The sequence below is a fragment of the Xyrauchen texanus genome, chromosome 9, assembly GCF_025860055.1.
Source record: "Xyrauchen texanus isolate HMW12.3.18 chromosome 9, RBS_HiC_50CHRs, whole genome shotgun sequence".
In the NCBI taxonomy this organism is placed as follows: Eukaryota; Metazoa; Chordata; class Actinopteri; order Cypriniformes; family Catostomidae; genus Xyrauchen; species Xyrauchen texanus.
In genome coordinates, this window is record NC_068284.1 from 11,373,621 (window position 1) to 11,389,481 (window position 15,861).

The 15,861-nt window shown below is 41.8% G+C and overlaps 1 protein-coding gene across 2 annotated transcripts in view; it reads right to left on the reverse strand.

Moving 5' to 3' along the window:
- Nucleotides 1-1,928: 1,928 nt before the first annotated feature.
- abi1b (abl-interactor 1b) overlaps nt 1,929-15,861 on the reverse strand; it is a 34,818-nt gene continuing 20,885 nt past the window's right edge. Inside the window, exons 4-10 of one of the 2 annotated variants that reach the window (XM_052134036.1) lie at nt 11,959-12,065; nt 11,649-11,789; nt 9,837-9,934; nt 7,375-7,581; nt 5,477-5,563; nt 4,868-5,053; nt 1,929-4,633 (exon numbers count right to left, since the gene is read on the reverse strand). In XM_052134036.1, coding sequence (XP_051989996.1) covers nt 4,458-4,633; nt 4,868-5,053; nt 5,477-5,563; nt 7,375-7,581; nt 9,837-9,934; nt 11,649-11,789; nt 11,959-12,065 — 1,002 coding nt within the window. In that variant the 3' untranslated portion in view covers nt 1,929-4,457. The remainder of the gene's footprint in view (nt 4,634-4,867; nt 5,054-5,476; nt 5,564-7,374; nt 7,582-9,836; nt 9,935-11,648; nt 11,790-11,958; nt 12,066-15,861) is intronic. The other variant, XM_052134038.1, reaches the window with a different exon arrangement.

Consider the following 15,861-nt stretch of genomic DNA (forward strand, 5'->3'; position numbering starts at 1 on the left):
GTTTCTTTTGGACTTTTCTGTGCTTTATCATCATGCAGTAACACACAGACACATACAGTATTACTACCAGGTTTAAATGACAACCTGTCTCACCTGACTGGGCCAGATGGGAATATCAGGTGTAAACATGGCCTAAGATGCTCTGTTTAGAGAAAAATATGTAATTTGTAAAAATGTTTTCCTTGTCTTCTCCAAGGGGCTTGTGTGTGAAGCAGACAGATCATGGATGGTTAACACCAGAAGCTCCATTTATTCTTAGTGATGCCCTGAACACCCCATCCAGTGTTAACACCAGAACCTACGGCCCACGCAGTCTACACTATGCAGTCAGCACTTCCACTGAAAGCCCTACTCGATTCTATAGACACCTTCCTCTCCCGTTGGAGACCTCCAACACCACAAACCCCCTCTGGCAGATCCCAAAGGCCAGCGTAACATCCCAGCCAGAAAGTGGAGTGACTACTGGTAGAGCCATGGAGACCAGAGAGGAGAGGATCCGCCCATCTGTGCTCTTCCGGTCAGCTCGGGCTGAGGGAGACAGGAAGGGAGCACCATGTGTGAATACGGACACCAGTAGTCCTCAAAGCCCCCTTAGATCAGACTGCCAGCCAAACTCACCCGCAGAGTCCAGCAGCTGTAGTCGAGGGGTGGCGTCTCCGCAGCGATCAGTGAGTGATCCCAAAGTCCGCAACTGGAAAAAGTACAAGTTCATAGTTTTGAACTCCAAAGACGGAGTGACTGACCATAACACACCAACTCAATCCCAAACAGTTAAAGATTCCACCTATAAGGCCAATGAAGACACTTCCAGAAGTCAACCCAATATTGACAGCAGGTTTGTGCTCTTCTATGAATAGGTATTCTTCAAGAGATGCCAGTGCAAGTATTAGCCTTTTAAGCTGTATTTGTAAACATGCTCTCAAAAAAAGGATGTTCAATTTACTTAATTCAAATTAAATAAATTAAAGTAAACACAATTCTAGAGCATTTTGTCAACATTTGATTTCATTGCATTCTATCCATTTTTTGTAAAATATAAATTTACTTAATCCATTTGAGTTGGGACTACAAGAATTTGTTTTGTGGTGTTCATGTAGCATTGATGAAACTGGTCATTTCCCAGCATGCTTTGCAGTGGGACTCCATAGGGAGAGTAAATGTTCAAATTAAGTGTTATTTTTTTGTGCAAGATGAATATAAAGGGTGAGACTTGTTGTTTAAAATTTTTGTATGTTGAGATTTAGAAGAGTTTCTGTTATATTGGAGTTTTGGTGAAGAGAGAGACACTTGAGCTATCATTGAGGACAGGTGGATGTCGCACATGAAATGGTTTGGTTGCTTCATTGAAAAATTGCTGTGCTGTTCATGGCATATTACTAAACTACACTTTGTAGTGCTTCCAACTAGCATGTATTTAGTATGCTAGCATTCACTTTCGCTAGTTAATACTAATACTAGAAATAAGAGATTAATTTGAGTTACATTGACTTGTCTAATTTAGTTGGGTTTACCAAATTCAACAAGGTTCTTTCTACACAAAGAGTTTGTGTTGAGATTACAATGTGATGTATACTTTAAATCCTGTACGGTCTTCTAACTTAAATTTTAAATGGCATCATCATTGTGGAAAAAGCAATCATTCTAATGGTGATCATGTCTCCCAATAAAACTTGTCTATGTTTACCACAAATGTGCTGCTTATATGTGCTAGGAGGAGATACAGTAAACAAAGGTTTTCCATTTAAGACCCCTGCTGTCCATTTTTTGGTTATTGAAAAGATCTCATTTTGTGATTTTTAATTTCGGGAATGCTCATGCAAATAATCACATTTGTCACTTAACCCTTAAGACTAGATATATTGTTTATGCATATAATAAGACTTGTCCTTTGAACCTAAAAACATCTAAAACAATGTGTTGCACAGGACTTGTGCTTTATTATAAAAGAGACTGTACATAAAAAGAAAAAAAAAAACAGATTGTATGTATTTATATACAAAACAATAATAGAGATTATATTATTTGCAGATATTCTGCAAAGAAACATTTAAATTACAGATCACTTGCACATCTTATGACAAGGCCTTGCAAATGCTTAACATTAAGTAATCATTGTTCAGACAGCTCTATATGTGAGGTACAGTCTCAAATCTTGAATTGGATTAAATAAATAAAAGTGGTAATCAAACACTGCTCGCCTTTAACAGCAGTATGAGACACTTCTTAAAAAAACAGAAACAACTTGATGTTTGTCCCATGCTTATAGTTCGTATAGTTTCAGATTTATGAGCTCACATTCATCTGTACTAAACACTAAACCTGATTATTGAAAGAAATCAATGGATTATCACTTAAATTCAGCAAACCTTCTTACAAAAACGGCTTTTTGCTACTTCATGAAAAAAATCAAGTGTATGAAATATTTTCTGTGAGAAATACTTCATCTGTGGGCAATGTTTAGGACTGGTTAGTGTGCCACTGTCCTCTGGTCAGTGCAATATAAAAAAAGTTTCTTCAGCAGTTTAAAACAACAATTGTAATTTTCCGATCACTATCAAGAAACACAGCATATGTCCGGGTCACATTTCTCCCCATAAATTGTAGACCTGTTTTGCAAAGAAGTCTCTATACTTTCTAAAAGATTTATTTGCATTGTGAAATTATTTTTCATGTAAATTAATCACATTCCCCCAAATTTCATATTTCTTATGGAATTTCCTATTACCATGCATCTGCACATTTTACTTGTGTGTGTAAATCTAATTATTCTTAAAGGCTATTCTTATTGCTCTAATACAGTAAAAAAAAAAATGCTGTAATAGAATTTAAATTTTATTTAAATCAGCATAAATTAGAGGTAGTCCAACAAATACAGCCATTTTTATTAATATCAAATACAACCATTATTTTTTTCACATTACATTAATGAAAATATTTATATTTTTTATTTTTCACATTACAGTAATGAAAATATATATATTTATTTTTGCATTACTGCAATGATAATGTGTGGTGAAAATGTGCTTAATTTTCATGAAAATAATGTCACAATGTAAAACACCTTAAAGGGATAGTTCACCCAAAAATGACAATTGTGACAAATGAAATGTGTGTGACTTTCTTGTGCTGAACACAAAGATTTTTAGAAGAATATTTCAGCTCTGTAGGTCCATACATTGCAAGTTAATGGTGACCAGAATTCCACAAAGCACATAAAGGCAGCATTAAACGCAAGCCATACGACATCAGTGGTTTAATCAATGTCTTCTGAAGTAATCAAGTTGGCTTTGAGTGAGAACAGACCAAAATGTAACTCCTTTTTTCACTGTACATCTTGACAGCACTGTCCTTGATGATCATGATTTTAAGCTTGATTACACTTCCTATAGCACCATCTAGTGTTAATGTGAAGCACTAGGAAGTGAAATCGAACCTGAAATCTTTATCGAACCTAGAGCCTGCAATGGCAAGATTTACAGTAAAAAAAGTGTTATATATTTTGGTCTGTTTCTCACCCAAAACCAACTGGATCACTTCAGAAGACGCTGATTAAACCAACTGGAGTCTTATGGATTACTTCTAGACTGACATTATCTCCTTTTTGCAGCTTTTGGAGTTCTAGTCAACATTCACTTGCACTGTATCGCCCTACAGAGCGGAAATATGCTTCTAAAAATCGAACTATTTGTTCAGTTGAAGAAATAAAGTAATACACATCTCGTATGGAATGAAGGTGAGTAAATGATGAGAGCATATTCGTTTTTGAGAGAACTATTCCTTATATAGTCTTAATAAAAGGATTTGTTTTCTTTAAGCAAAATATAATTTCTTAATTCTTTCTTGTGATATTTAGATTGAAATGACCCATACATGTTCTTGACCAGTTTCGAGAAATTCGCCAATATGATAGTTTGATATCCAGGAGAATCTCTGCCCCTTACTGCATCTGTTTTTACCCTCACCTTAAAGTCATGAGACGAAATAAGAGAGGCAAAATTATAGAAAATATCAGCAAGTCCGTAAGTCGAAACGCAGGACACAAAATCATTGTCATTTTCATATTCTTTGCCAGGCATAATAACATTTCAGAAATGACATTCAAGCATTTCTTCCTGACGTAAAGGAAGAGCATGACAGTTAATTGATGGAAATAAAACTAACTAGCCCTAGCTGACAACTGGCAAACACGGGTCTCAGTACACTGACAAAATACTCACAAAAACAAACACTAGCAACAGCCTACAGGCAATTTCTCACTGTAATATACGTACAAAATATATGAGGCAACCTAACCATAATAAAGAGAGATCGGTTTGTTTCCTTTCATATTCTGTGTAAAAGCATTACAAGCCCTGTCTCCTCAAACAAAGAGCATTGTAGAAGCTTGGCGATTGGACAAAAACAAACATTCAGTCATATCCTAATGCACTTGGCAATGTTTGTAACTGATTGGCAGCTTAGTCAGCGTAGTGCATGATGGATTCGACGTAGTTGCCAGGAAACAGTCCGGTCACGCCATTACAGATTCCCTCGAACCAGCCGTCATCGTTTTTCTTGATGATGTAGATGATGGCGCCCTCCATGAAGGAAAGCTCATCGTCTTTGTCCTTTGAGTAGTCATAGATGGCCACCACTGAAAGAGAAGTACACAGGGTTATTTCAAAGTGAAATGGATTAGAAAGCTAAAGTAAGCACTACGAGCAAGATCAGAGATGCTCTTGACTTGTTAGTAGCTTTGTCTTTGGGATACAGTTGAGTAGTCAGTTGAAGCAATGGATCTATTAAAGAGAATCAAACACTAAATTAATAGATCTTACGTAACAAAATGCACTGAAAGCAGCAACTCAAGGGAAGAGGGTGCACTCACCCTTCTCTAGGTAGGACTTCGGGGCCCAGTGGGGGTCTTCATCAGCATACGGATCATTGTAGTGCACCATGGCTGCGTCTTCTTCATCATAATCCACAGGTGGAGGTGGAGGGGGCGGAGCAGCTTCCTCAAATATGACCGTGTCCTCAGGTAGAGGAGGAGGAGGTGGAGATGGGCTGTCTGTTACTGGAAGACAAAGTAACTCTTTCGTTGACATCATCCAGCTTCAAAACTTTAAAATATAGAATTTTGTTTTTGCTATATTTGATACATGATGATATTCTGGTCCCCAGATGTGGTTCGGATTCCACCTTAAATGGAAGTCTAGAGACCTTTCTACACATTTTATGAACCAGGTTCAAACCACCAGGCTCAAATCACTTCATCATTTGTTCAAATCCCTAATCTTATTAGTATTATTATTAGTAGTAGTAGTAATATCCCTAATCAATACTAAAAGTGACGCTAGCCTTTTGAAAATGCATATAATGGTGATTTACCCCACTATATGTCATACTGTTGTATTGAGCAGTGCAGGCTATTACAATGAATGGAGGTGAATGGAGAGCGTTAAGAGTGACACTCTATGCTAATGAATGCAGTACTCACTGTTCTCCTGAACTCTGGCCACAAAGCCAGTGAGGGGAATCTGGGGCGTCAGCTGCACCATGGGTGGAGGCGGTGGAGCGACAGACACTGGAGACACACAAAGCGCAAACACACACACATATACATTCATACACAATCAGCCAGACAGATCCAAGAGCACAGGCAAAAAATGAGACAGAGAGAGTTACAAACAAACAGATAAACAGAGAAAGTGAAAGCCGCTGCGAGTTACTGTGACGAGGGGAGATTAAAAGCAGAAAAGCCGCTGCTAGTAACCTCATTGGTTATTTCTCAGTTAGACACTATCTACATTGGCTACATGTGTTAAAGCAATAGTTCATCCAAAACGTAAACATTTCTGTCATAATTTATTCACCCTCCAAATTTATATCGTTAGAAGAGAATTACAAGAATGTTCATGCTGCTACAACAAAGGTAGGGATGCACCAATGTTTATCAGTCAATTATTGATTAAAATAAAACCATCAGCATGGCGGTTATTAGCATAAAAATGCTGATATGAAAAAACAATGGTTTATTTATAATGAATAGGCTATGCAAAACACTTTGTAAAAACTCTGTGAATTCAAATGCACAATCCAAAAGTGGCACTTATCTATAGGCTACATGATGAGGGAAACCATCTAAAACGCTTTGAAACCAACAGATTTTGACTTCTGAGACATCGGTATGATATACATTTATGCTGCAAGATTGATTGAATTAAGATTGCAAGGCTTGAATTAAGATTGCAATACAGCCTTGCGCGGTTACTAAACCTTAAAAGGCTGCATTTTAAAATATAAAATGTCTATATAAAATATCTATATCTATACAAAAATATAATAGAATAGAATAATATGTGTGAGCAAGCGGCACCCTCTAGCGGTCTGGATGGCATTATTCATTATACCACTATAATACAGAGTTTAAAAGGGGGTTTTGTTATTTTGGTTCAAACTCATTTCTCCATAATGTGGTTGACATTTCCATGGAATTTCCAACATAATATGAATTTGTAATGTTTTATTATATACAGTACATACATGTAAAATGTGAGTTTGTTTGTTTTGAAAGGCAAAAACAGAAGTACAAAATTTTTTTAGAACTACAAAATAACTTTTTTTTCATATCAATTATCATGTAATCATATTTTGTTATTTTTTTGTATCTTTACAATTTTTTTTTATCTTCTATTCATCTTTCATTGTAGCTCTCTTTAAAATTATGGCCTGTCATGTGTTCAGATCCAATCCATGTTCAATGGAAATAATTTATTGTTAGAACTGTAAAACACCTTTGTACATTTTTAAAACATACATTTTGAGTAAAACAGTGATCTAATGACGAAATAATATAAGTGGCAAAATAGCGTTATCGGTATCGGCCTATAATTGTTTGTTAATATCGGTATTGGCGAAAAAGGACCAACAAAAGCATATAGCATATAGTCAAGCATTAATAAAGACGAATATAAATCATAAATACATCATAAACATTATCCATATGACTCAAATCCTACATGCCAAGTCTTCTAAAGCCATACAATAACTTTGTGAGAGGAACAGACTGAAATTTAAGTCGTTGTGCACAAAAAATCTCTTCATCCACTGTAGCTCTCAAATCTCATTCACGCATGCATATTTTTTAAATTTGGTACATCAAGAAGTGCCACACAATATTTGACATCAATGGTACTTGTACTTTTGGGACAATTGTTCTGGTACCTTTGATGTCTTGGTACTTCGCTATTTGAGTTCAACTAAAAAAATTAAGATTTGAAGGTGTGGAACAACAAGAGTAAATTATGACGGAAATATTATTTTTGGGTGAACTATCCCTTAAAGCTTCACTGTCTTTAAAACATACACCTCTCCTTATTATGGGGTTGGACTCACTTGTGTTCTGGGGGTATGTGGGACCTCCGTTTAGGTGAGGCTGTGGCACAGAGAACTGCGAGGAGCTGGCGGGGGCACGTCGGTAGGTGCCTGTAGCTGATACCATGGAGGCGGAGGAGGAAGTGGCGGAGGAGTGTCTGGAGATCTGCCGAGAGATTGTCCCAAACTGAGACATGGGGATTGGACCCAGACCTGGACCTGGAGGAACTATTGCATAGAGGACAGAGGACATGCACACCCAAACAACGTAAGTCTCACGCAAAGATGTCTACTCTTAATTAGGACTGGGCAGTATGATCAAAATCTTAACTCATGGTATGAATCATTTTATATTATGAAAATGCTTTAAATATACACATTCTATATATATACATATATATATATATACATATATATATATATATATACATATATATATACATATATATACATATATATATATATATATACATATATATACATATATACATATATATATATATACACACACACACACACACACAACAGTTATTTCCAGTCCTCGAATCTGATTGGACGAGAGATGTTCCATGAGCACCGATGTCCTGACACCATCAGCACTCGGACACTGTGTGTGTATCACTCCGCTTGCCATCCTAAACTAAAGTGTAAGAGTAGTGCATAAGTGTCTCTTACATGTATTTTTTTAATTTTATTTTTTAAATACCAGCAGGTGGTGGCAAAAGATCATTTTTGTATTTATTATGAGCAGTTGGTGACGTGAAGTGAATCCGTTGTTTACATAGAACAGTATTACTACTACACAACTACAGCTAGAAAATAGCTTTTAATGGCTTTAAATGAACAACTTCAGCATTACGGCTCATCACAGCTGAGAGACACAACAGACTGATTAATTACACAATGGTGTTCAAAATGGCGGAGGACATTGCAGTTTCTATAGTGAAAGACTCTTGTGCACCGGCTACCACGAAATAGGGAGAAATACCCTTGCTTGGATGGCTGTTTTTCCACTGAGAATGCTGATCTCCATAAAGCTGACAGCATCTCTGCTTGAGTGTGGCAACAGGCGATCACACACGCTCCGTCTCACTCACACACACTTATACTAACCTTCAGGACACTGTATTTTAAAGATAATTTTGTAAAAATCCTTATAACTTTACAGATCTTTATTGTAAAGGGTTTAAACAAAGTTTTCCATGCTTGTTCAATGAACTTTAAACAATTAATGAACATGCACCTGTGAAACGGACATTAAGACAACAGCTTACAGATGGTAGACGATTAATGTCACAGTTATAAAAACTTAGGACACTAAAGAGACCTTTCTACTGACTCTGAAATACACCAAAATAAAAATGTGCCTTAGGCATGCTGCATGGAGGCATGAGGACTGCAGATGTGGCCAGGGCACTAAATTGCAATGTCCGTACTGTGAGACGCCTAAGACAGCACTACAGGTAGACAGGAAGGACAGCTGATCATCCTCGCAGTGGCAGACCATGTGTAACAACACCTGCACCGGAATGGTACATCTGAATATCACACCTGCGGGACAGGTACAGGATGGCAACAACAACTGCCCGAGTTAAACCAGGAACACACAATCCCTCCATCAGTGCTCAGACTGTCCGCAACAGGCTGAGAGAGGCTGGACTGAGGGCTTGTAGGCCTGTTGTAACAAACCCACCTTCGCTAAAAAAGACAGGACTGGCAAAAAGTGCTCTTCACTGACGAGTCGTGGTTTTGTCTCACCACAGGAGATGGTCGGACTCGCGATAATCGTCAAACGAATGCGCGTTACACCGAGGCTTGTACTCTGGAGCGGGATCGATTTGGAGGTGGAGGGTCCATCATGGCTTGTTGTCATTGCAGGCAATCTCAATGCTGTGCATTACAGGGAAGACATTCTCCTCCCTCATGTGGTACCCTTCCTGCAGCCTCATCCTGACATGACCCCCAGCATGACAATGCCACCAGTCATACTGCTCGTTCTGTGCGTGATTTCCAGCAAGACAGGAATGTCAGTGTTCTACCATGGCCAGCGAAAAGCCTGGATCTCAATCCCATTGAGCACGTCTGGGACCTGTTGGATCGGAGGGTGAGGCTAGGGTCATTCCCCACAGAAATATTCGGGAACTTGCAAGCGCCTTGATGGAAGTGTGGGGTAACATCTCACAGCAAGAACTGGCAAATCTGGTGCAGTCCATGAGGAGGAAATGCACTACAGTACTTAACGCAGCTTGTGCCACACCAGATACTGTCTGTTACTTTTGATAATTTTGATTTTCACATGTCTGAAACTTGTTCAGTTTATCTTGGTTGTTGAGTCTTTTTATGTTCATAAAAATATTTACACATGTTAAGTTTACTGAAAATAAAAGCAGTTGAATGAGGACATTTCTTTTTTTGCTGAGTTTATTAGATACTAATAAATACTAGCATGTGCACTGTGGAAAAGGTAAATTGTGGGGTGTCACCTGGTGCCATACTGGGAGGGGAGGGTGTTGGCACAGCCAGAGGGATTCCCATGCTATTACTGCTGTTCTCTCGACCGCCGCTGCCCCCACTGCTGCCACTGAACACAAAGAGAGTCAATCGGATTACTGTTATAAAAGAGCTATTAAAACATAATGAGCACACATTGTCATAAATTCCCAAACGGCTCTCATAGAGGCATACTTTATGCAGCACAGCAATAAAATCATTTATGACAGCATCAAGACCTTTTGTAGCCTGAAACTGGATGATAAATCAAAGGTTAAGAAACAATTCACTGTTACTCCAAAACATATTCACCTACAGCTACCTACAGCGAGCAGAACAAGACTAATGGGACACCCATGACAGGCGTGAATCAAGTTTATGTGCAAAGAGAAGAGGAGCTCCATATTCTTTAAACTTGCCACAGAATTTGGAAATGACCAGTGATTCAGTATAACTTCAAAGAATTTAGCTTATCATGAGCAGACAGTGTTTTAATAAAAGAATAGGTAGGAAAAAAGGTGCTAATATTCTACATTACAACTACTTTTACTTTAATTCTATAAAGCTTTCATTTTTACCGATATAAAATATTGTAACACCTACTAAATGAATTTTTATGACATTATGATTGATAATACCTTACATTAAAGATGCCTTTTAAATTTAAAGGGGTCATGACATGGGTTTTTTTATTGTATTATTATGTTCCCTTAGGTGCAATTATAGTATTAATATATTTTTTTTTTAAGAAAAACTTTTAAAATCTAGTGATTTATGACCTTTTCCCACCCTGTTTCTCATCCTCTGATTCAAACAGTCTGTTTTGGGGGCGTTTTCCATTTAAGACCTCAGTGTTAACGCCCACTGTTATGATTGGCTAACGTCAGTGCCTATGTATCAATTATTGACGCTCCCAGCCAGAACAATATGCAAGTAAACTAAGTAAAAACACTGTGATTATTCATAATGAATGAAATTGCGCTTTAAAAAGTAGTTTAAAGTTTAAAATAGATTACTTACAGTTTGCGTCGTCGTTGTTCCCAGAATAGTCGGCAAGGACTTATCTTTGAGCAACAGTTTTCTGGCAAAGCCAGAAAAGCAAAAGCCATCATATTGAGATTTGTTCTCAAAACAGTCATCCTTAAAATGTACAGAACAAACGCTTAAGTTAACACTGCCGTGACTGGGACGTCCGCAAAAAATAAACTGCATCCATTTTTCCCTGACGCCTGGATCTTTCGGCTGCTTATTCAGAGGTTTTGTTTGACCACAGCCAGGAACAGCACATCTGTGTGGCATCGTAATTTTCCTGTGCACAAGTAGTCTCTGTCAGAGCTCGCTGTCCATCGACTGAACACTTGTGAGGCGACGGCGATACTGAAATGAGCGTAGTTGTCTTGCGCTTAAAGCGTAGTTATCTTGTGCTGGAGGCGGTCATATGCAAATGCTGGTACGTCACTTCTAACCGCCACGCCACTTCTAACCATGAATCCAGAACGAGCTGTATTTTGAGCTTGATTAAATAAATGATTCGTTTAGAATGGGGAGGACGTCTTAAAATATTAAACTTGCAGGACGTTTTAATGATACAAAGACCTCTTATATACCAAAAGATCAAGGCAAATTTGGTTTCTCATGTCATGACCCCTTTAAATTCCTGAATTTGAATTAAGGTAACGAACAAGATGCAGAATTGTCATTTGAATTTCTGTATCTTGTTTGAATATATACAGTATATTGTACCATACAAGACTATCCTGCATTGTGTCTTAGATGCATTTGAATGTTTCTGTGCATACCCATACCTGTGTGTTCTGGGTCTCTGGTTGAGTGAAGCCGTGCGTCCAGGACTGTTCTGGCTACCCAGACGTGCTGGACTGGTCATGTAGTCATTAGGCACCACAGGAGGCTTGACTGGCTCAAGGGTCTTATACGGAGTGTTTCGTCTAGAGAAACATAAACACACATTTGTTAATGATGTCAACTAAAAACCAAACAAAAATCTTTCAATAAATGACACATAACTGCAAGACATCTAGTATCATATTCTAGCATTGGAGGCATAAATATTAGCACAAACATGGGCATATAAAGAGAAATAGGGTGACAGTTTACCCCAGAGTACCCCTCCCTGCCATGGGTGGGCTGGGGGGCTTCTGTGTGGGTGGGTTGGTCCTTGATAATGTTCCTCCACCACCGCGAGCAGGCTGGTTATTCCCTTGCTGAAACACATTTGACAGGGAAACCGACATTAAGACATTTTTAATCTATTGTCATAAATATTCAGCATTATATAATGATTAATAATGTTTTTATTGAGCAAGATATTAACAAAGATGGTTCATATGAAGTGTTAGTACACATCATCAATTGAAAGACTTATTCTCATTCAGAGTCTTTATTCAAATTTAGGAAATGCAGTATCATTTGCACTATAATGAGTTGTAGCAAATGTAATGTACGGAAATATTAACAGAGGCAAAGATGGTGGTAAAACAGGAGTCACAAAACATTGTGGGTCGATTAAAGGTGTTCTTACCTTTGCTTTAAGCCACTAAGTGAAAGCATTAAAGAAGAGAGGAGATAAATCATTTTCATTTACGTTAATGATAAAAGTGGGAGAGGAGAAGTGAAACTAAAAGACCTTTAATAAAGAACACATAAACGTCATCTAAATAGATTGATAAACATCAAGAGAGACAAAGCTGAAAAGTCAAAGCTACTTACACAAAACAACTAAATGATAATCACATAAATGCCATTCATAATTATCTTTTAATCAGGCTTGTTTACTCCTGAGAGCATAATTACAAACAGACGTGACTTTTCTAGCACTGAGTGTATTTATAATGATGTATAATTATACTTAATGTTTTATTGATACAACATGTGAGCTGCTTACTGGCATAATTACATGTGTTGTGTTGGTTAAAAGCTCACGTGATATTACAGTAATAAAACATTAAGGACAACAGAACATATTAAGGATCATTAGGGAAGTTCATAAAAACTGCATCAAACACAAATTAGCTTGCAGATTGGTTGATATTTGCCCTTCATCTGCACTAACTACTGTGGATTTTTACTAGTGCTGTCAGTCGATTCCTTTTTTTTTTTTAAACGCGATTAATCACCAATTATTGTGTAGTTGTTATGAAGGGTGTGGAAGCAGGAAAAGACGGACAAGAGGTGCGGATCCAAACGCTGTTTTATTGGGATTAACACATAAGAAATAAAAGGTAAACACAAATGAAAGTCCACGATGGGAAACTAGGAAACTAAAACACACCGAAACAGATTTAACACGGTGAAACAAAACTCAAACAAAACTAAGAACTCGGGTAAGGAACACAGACCAGGCTTGACGACATTCAAGAAACGAACAACGATTGACAGAGACTAAACAAAGAACCAGGGTTTAAATACACAAACAAAGTGGAGACTGAACGAGACACAGGTGAAAACAATGAGTGCAGGCAGTGAGGGAGGCCGAGAATTGTGGGAAATGTAGTTTTAGACAAGGACAGTGAAACACGGGGCGGACAACAAGGAAAACGTGACATGGAGCGTGAACGGTGATGGGTGAAATGGAAAACACAGAGCAGACAAGGAAACATGACATGAACGTGAATAGTGAGACACAGAACACAGGGTAGACAACAGAGGAATGTGACATAACCCCCCCTCAAAAGGACTGGATTCCAGACGGTCCTAACAAAAGACAGAAATACCGACAGACAGATGAAAGGGAGCACAAGGGACACAGAGACCATCCAAGGTGGCACAAGGGACAATTAGGCAGTCCGTGGGGGCACAAGGGGAAATGAGACAGTCCACGGGGGCAAAAAGGGAAATGAGACAGTCCACGGGGCCAATTAGGCAATCCCTGGGGGCACACAGGGACAGGTTTAGGAGGCCAGGGAGGTATCGACCGGTCTGGGACAGGTTCTGGTGGTCTGGGAGGTGTTGACCGGGCAGGGACAGGTTTAGATGGTCCGGGGGCTGACCATAAGGCAAGGGCCGGTTCGGGGTGCCTGGGAGGAGGCCACAGGACAGAGGCCGGTTTTGGTGGCCTGGGAGATGGCCGTGGGCCAAGGGCCGGTTCAGGGTACCTGGGAGGTGGCCACAGGACAGCGGCCGGTTTTGATGGCCTAGGAGATGGCCGTGGGGCAAGGGCCGGTTCAAGGGACCTGGGAGGTGGCCACAGGACAGAGGCCGGTTTTGGTGGCCTAGGAGATGGCCGTGGGGCAAGGACCAGTTCAGGTGACCTGGGAGGAGGAGTGGCCACCGTAGGAGGCCTTAGGAGCGGAGACCAGGAAGGCTCTGGAGTCTCTGGGGGCAGAGCCGTAGAAGGCTCTGGAGGCGGAGCCGTAGGAGGCTCGGGAGGCTCTGAGGGCGGAGCCATCGGAGGCTCGGGTGGCTCGAGAGGCGGAGCCATAGGAGACTTGGGAGGCGGAGCCGTAGGAGGCTCTGGAGGCAGAGCCGAGGGAGGCTCGGGGAGAACAGCCGCAGGAGGCTCGGGAGGCGGAGCCGTGGAAGGCACGGGAGATTCTGGAGGCGGAGCCCTGGAGGACCTAGGAGACGGGGTTGAGGAAGGCGGAGACCTGGAAGGCTCTGGAGGCGGAGCCGAGGGAGGTTTCAGAGGCGGAGACCTGGAAGGCTCTAGGGCGGAGCCGAGGGAGGTGGCGGCGTAGGAGGTTTCAGAGGCGGAGCCCTAGAAGGCTCTGGGGTCTCTGAGAGCAGAGCCGTAGGAGGCTCAGGAGACAGAGCCGTAGGAGGCTCGGGGGGCGGAGCCCTGGAAGGCTTGAGAGGCGGAGCCCTGGGTGGCTCGAGAGGCCTGGGAGGCGGAGCCCTGGAAGGCTTGAGGGGCGGAGCCCTGGAAGGCTCGAGAGGCTTGAGGGGCGGTGCCCTGGCATGCTCGAGAGACTTGAGAGGCGGAGCCCTGGGAGGCTCGGGAGGAGGAGCCCTAGAAGACTCGAGAGACTTGAGAGGTGGAGCCCTAGGTGGCTCGAGAGACTTGAGAGACGGAGCCCTGGAAGACTCGGGAGGAGGAGCCCTGGAAGACTCGAGAGACTTGAGAGGCGGAGCCCTAGGAGGCTCGAGAGACCTGAGAGGCGGAGCCCTGGAAGGCTCAAGAGGCGGAGCCGTAGGAGGCTCGGGGGCGGAGCCCTGGAAGGCTCGAGAGGCTCGAGAGGTGGAGCCCTGGAAGGCTCGGGAGGCTCGGAAGGCAGAGCTCTGGAAAGCTCAGAAGGCGGAGCTCTAGGAAGCTCGGGAGGCAGAGCTCTGGAAAGCTCAGGAGGCGGAGCTCTGGAAGGCTCGGGAAGCTCGGGAGGCGGAGCTCTGGAAGGCTCGGGAGGCTCGGAAGGCGGAGCTCTGGAAAGCTCGGGAGGCGGAGCTCTGGAAAGCTCGGGAGGTGGAGCTCTGGAAAGCTCGGGAGGCGGAGCTCTGGAAAGCTCGGGAGGCTCGGAAGGCGGAGCTCTAGAAATCTCGGGAGGCGGAGCTCTGGAACGCTCGGGAGGCGTTGGCCCTTGGACGGTCATGGCTGCTGGCGCCGGCCCTTGGACGGTCATGGCTGCTGGCGCTGGCTCTTGGACGGTAGAGGCTACAGGCTCTGGGACGGTCGAGACTACAGGCTCTGGGACGGTCGAGGCTACAGGCACTGGCTCTGGGACGGTTGAGGCTACAGGCACTGGCTCTGGGACGGTCGAGGCTACAGGCACTGGCTCTGGGACGGTCGAGGCTACAGGCACTGGCTCTGGGACGGTTGAGGCTACAGGCACTGGCTCTGGGACGGTCGAGGCTACAGGCACTGGCTCTGGGACGGTCGCGGCTACAGGCGCTGGCTCATTGACCTCTGAGGCGACAGCCACTGGCTCACTGACTTCTGAGGCGACAGGTTCTGGCTCACTGACCTCTGAGGAGACAGGTTCTGGCTGGTTGACCGTGGTATGCGTTGGTACACTGTTCCTGGTCGGCGTGGCTTCAGGCTCGCTGGCCGTGGCTGGCAAGGGCTCAGGC